The 3467-nt window shown below is 35.5% G+C and overlaps 1 protein-coding gene across 3 annotated transcripts; it reads right to left on the bottom strand.

Moving 5' to 3' along the window:
- Positions 1–123: 123 nt before the first annotated feature.
- On the bottom strand, positions 124–3377 carry usp18 (ubiquitin specific peptidase 18). 3 transcript variants are annotated; one of them, XM_039667794.2, is made up of 11 exons: positions 2958–3377; positions 2792–2883; positions 2153–2261; positions 1926–2062; positions 1761–1840; positions 1531–1665; positions 1353–1448; positions 905–1054; positions 667–822; positions 555–589; positions 124–443 (listed from the first exon to the last, which is right to left on the bottom strand). In XM_039667794.2, the coding sequence occupies exons 2-11, from the start codon at positions 2856–2858 to the stop codon at positions 386–388; spliced, it is 1023 nt and encodes a 340-aa protein (XP_039523728.2). In that variant the 5' UTR covers positions 2859–2883; positions 2958–3377; the 3' UTR covers positions 124–385. The 3 variants fall into 3 exon arrangements, with proteins under 3 accessions (XP_039523728.2, XP_039523731.2, XP_039523732.2); XM_039667797.2 differs by having other exon boundaries at positions 2153–2249; XM_039667798.2 differs by lacking the exon at positions 2958–3377 and having other exon boundaries at positions 2153–2193; positions 2792–2909.
- Positions 3378–3467: the final 90 nt, after the last annotated feature.

Genomic DNA, 3467 nt, shown 5'->3' with positions numbered 1-3467 from the left:
AAATAAAAGCCAGGTCCAATTCTTCAAAATAAAAGTCATCTAACTCCAGAAACGTGTTTTTTTAGCCGATTTTTTTATTCTATATTTTATATCTTCAGTAATAATTAGATATCACAAGGAACATTCTTTTTAAATATATTATTTTTATTGAACAACATCTATAAACACCACAATATAATCACTTCCAAAATAGCTTAATCCAGTCCAAAATACTGTCCTATATCAACCCCAATTCAACATGAAAATAATTATACTGATTTACATTCTCACACACCTCTCTTCATACTTATACACAAAATATAAATAGACTTTGGTCCTATTCTTAGAATATTCCTCTGCATTAAACCATATAGTGTCCAGTCATTGACTGTAGTGTTCCCAACAGTTATCCAGATGAATTGCAGCTCTTCTTCCTGTACAGAAGCAAGTAGGCCGCGTTGCTTCTAGAACGGTATAAAAAATTATAATCAAAAACTAGAAGATGTTACAAAATGAATAAACCAATAATTATTTAGCGGGCAAGATGACCAGTACTGCCATAGGTGAAGAATTACCCTTCATATGTGTTCTGCACGTCTGCCCATTTGGCCTGAGACAAATGAATTAAAATATAATTACTACATTAAAATACAATACAATAGTATTCTAGTCGTCTCTATCTCTTACTGGTCGCACGGAACAGTCATCGGCATAGTACCACGTCTGTTCCTCCTGAGCTGGCCTGATGTAAGCAGTGTAGTGACCAAATATAGCAGATCCTATATGAACTATTACTGCATAGAGACTGTAATGCTCATCAGCCCTGGGAGAATCATTCGCAACCTACAACAAGGATACAACCATTTCAGCATATACAATTATTATAATGTCTACTATTATTCTTTACAAAATATACTACACATGCATTTTCTGGTTGTCCTGCAGCAAAAATGCCTGATTTAAAATGATCAGGGAAGGTGACTTTGCTGTCGAGCTTCCTGGTGACGCCACGATCGTTTCTGAATCTTTTCAAGTGGACACACAGGATCAGAGGCAATGAGACGAGTTTCAGTCCCTACATGACAAAAAAACAAAAAAACAAAACAGAAAATCAAACAGTTAACCCAAAAGAGTCAATTAAGTTTAAATCTGTAGCACTTTATCATTCATATGTACTTATTATAGTAATTGCAATAACTAGGTACTACCATTACATTTACATTTATTCAATTAGCTGACGCTTTTATCTAAAGCAACTTACAATTGCTATGTCAGAGGTCACATGCCTCTGGAGCAACTTATATTGTCAAAAATGTACATTACGAAATATTACATAGTTTGATTATAGCAAGAAAAAAACAAAAAGCACACACATGAGTGGATGGCTGCTTCTGTTCACACTGGTTACAGTGATACTTGTCACCATTCACCAGGTTTTGAGACTGGAAAAAAGAGTTTATGCAGCTCTCCTGAAGAACATAAGAACAATACAATGGTATTACTGATGTAATTACTGACAAAACATAATTAATGAATGTTTAACTTGTTTACCAGGGTGTTTTCCTTTTCACTAATTGCCAGAGGAAGGCTGAAAAGAGAGTTGGGCTCTCGTTGAATGAATGAGCAATGTGAACATTGCACCTGTGTCTCCACCTTTATCTCATAGAGACTGCGGATTTCCTGAGCCTGAAAGGATGAAGACATTAGCATTTTGAATATTCTCATTTACAAGGTTCACACTAAACCCAATTTGTACACATCTGTTTTTAATGCAAACCCACCAAGCCAAGATCAGAGATCTGTTTCTGAATGAGATTGAGGATAATGTGGAAGATTTCATCCGCATCCTGTTGAGTGCCTCCTATACAGCACAAAAAAAAAAAAAAGAATACACTCAGAATGACACTATTTTCATAAGATCAATTTTAGGGTGATATGATGCATACGGCGGATGGCGTGACGGTAGAGGCTGTCCAGGAAGTCTTTGTGCGGAGCAGGATGTGATTTATCCCTCATGGCTAATAGGGCATTCTTTAACCGCTGTGGGATGTTACTCTGTTCAATCTCCTCAGATGGACACCATCTTTAAATGACAGGCATTTTTGAAAAAGTTATTTAGCATCATATGGCTATTTTTTAAGTGTGCAAGCATATTCAATAGATGGAGCTTTACTTGTTCAGTATGTCCAGTAGTTCAGTGGTGGCAGAGAAGGACTGAAGCAGAGAATTCACACAACAGGACAGACTGTAGTTGAAAAGACCTCTCACTTCTGAAACATCAACTCATATTTAAGATAATTTGGTTAGTTCCAGCATTAGTGCATTAAAAAAATGATTCAGGAGACTGAATTACAGCAATTCTCAAATGAAAACTCGTCATTTATTCATCCTCAAGATGTTCCAAACCTGAATGAAGTTCTTTCTTCTACTGAACACAAAGGAAGATAATTTGAAGAATGTCAGTATGCAAACAGTTAATGGGCCTTGACTTTCATAGTAAGGAAAAAATACTATGGATGTCAATGAGGCTCAAGTGTTTGATTTCTGACATTCTTTAAAATATCTTCTTTTGTGTTCAGCAGAAGAAAGATATTCATAAAGGTTTGGAACATCTTGAGGGTAAATCAATTACGACAGTTTTTAATGTTTGTGTGAACTATCCCTTTAAAACAGAATCCTATATGGATTTTAACAGCAAAACGCGTTCTGTGTGAACCCTTCGTTTGCCATTATATCTAATGAAAAAGCTAAATTAAATTCCAAATTTCTTTTTGAGTGTGGTTTAGTGCTGTTAGCTCTGCTGCTGACTTACCATAATAGCTGTAATATGTGAAGCGTCTGTTTTGTCGATAAGACATTTTACTCCAGAACTCTCCCATATGACAGCTTCTCAGTGGTGGACAGCTTCGCAGAGGTGAACACAGTTAGTGTTAAACTGCACATTAGTTGAAACTGAACTAAGCTTAGGCAATATTTACCTTCCTCAAAGATACTTCAGCTCCCGGGTTACTCGTAGCAACAGTCAGTCGAGTTTCAGACATAAACGTCTGATTTTACTTTCACTTTCAATTCACGCGTCAGTTTCTGTCAGTCACGGTACGAAACTAACACGCAATTTAGAATACATAATTAGGCAACATTTTAAAACAACCTTAGTTAACACAGTTTACAATAAGGTCTTATTAGTTAACTAAATTAAATAACGACCTATACGTCACAGTAAATAATTATTTAGTTCACACTAGTTCATAAAAATACAATAGTTAACTAACTCTCACAGGTCATTGTTTTTAAAGTTTGCGTAGAGAGAACTTAAGAGTTTTCTGATAAAACGGGAAGTGAATCAATCAAAAATAACTTTAGCTGGAAAATAACTATTCTAGAGCTACCATAAAGCCAAAACAATCTCTGTCTTATCACTGTTAAGCCTCTTTGGAACAATCTACATTGTTAAAAGCGCAATAAATGAAGATGACTTGACTAAAGTT

This window comes from Pimephales promelas, chromosome 24 (genome assembly GCF_988280905.1).
Source record: "Pimephales promelas chromosome 24, fPimPro1.hap1.1, whole genome shotgun sequence".
Lineage (NCBI taxonomy): Eukaryota > Metazoa > Chordata > Actinopteri > Cypriniformes > Leuciscidae > Pimephales > Pimephales promelas.
Note: the sequence above shows the minus strand (reverse complement) of the source record. Positions and strands in the feature narration are given on the sequence as shown.

Coding starts and splice junctions, on each gene's coding strand:
- usp18 (XM_039667794.2), bottom strand. CDS start 2,858: ATGGGAGAGTTCTGGAGTAAAATGTCTTATCGACAAAACAGACGCTTC. Junction 1,841..1,925: donor CTACCGTCACGCCATCCGCC/GTATGCATCATA, acceptor TGTGCTGTATAG/GAGGCACTCAACAGGATGCG. Junction 1,449..1,530: donor GTGAAAAGGAAAACACCCTG/GTAAACAAGTTA, acceptor TATGTTCTTCAG/GAGAGCTGCATAAACTCTTT.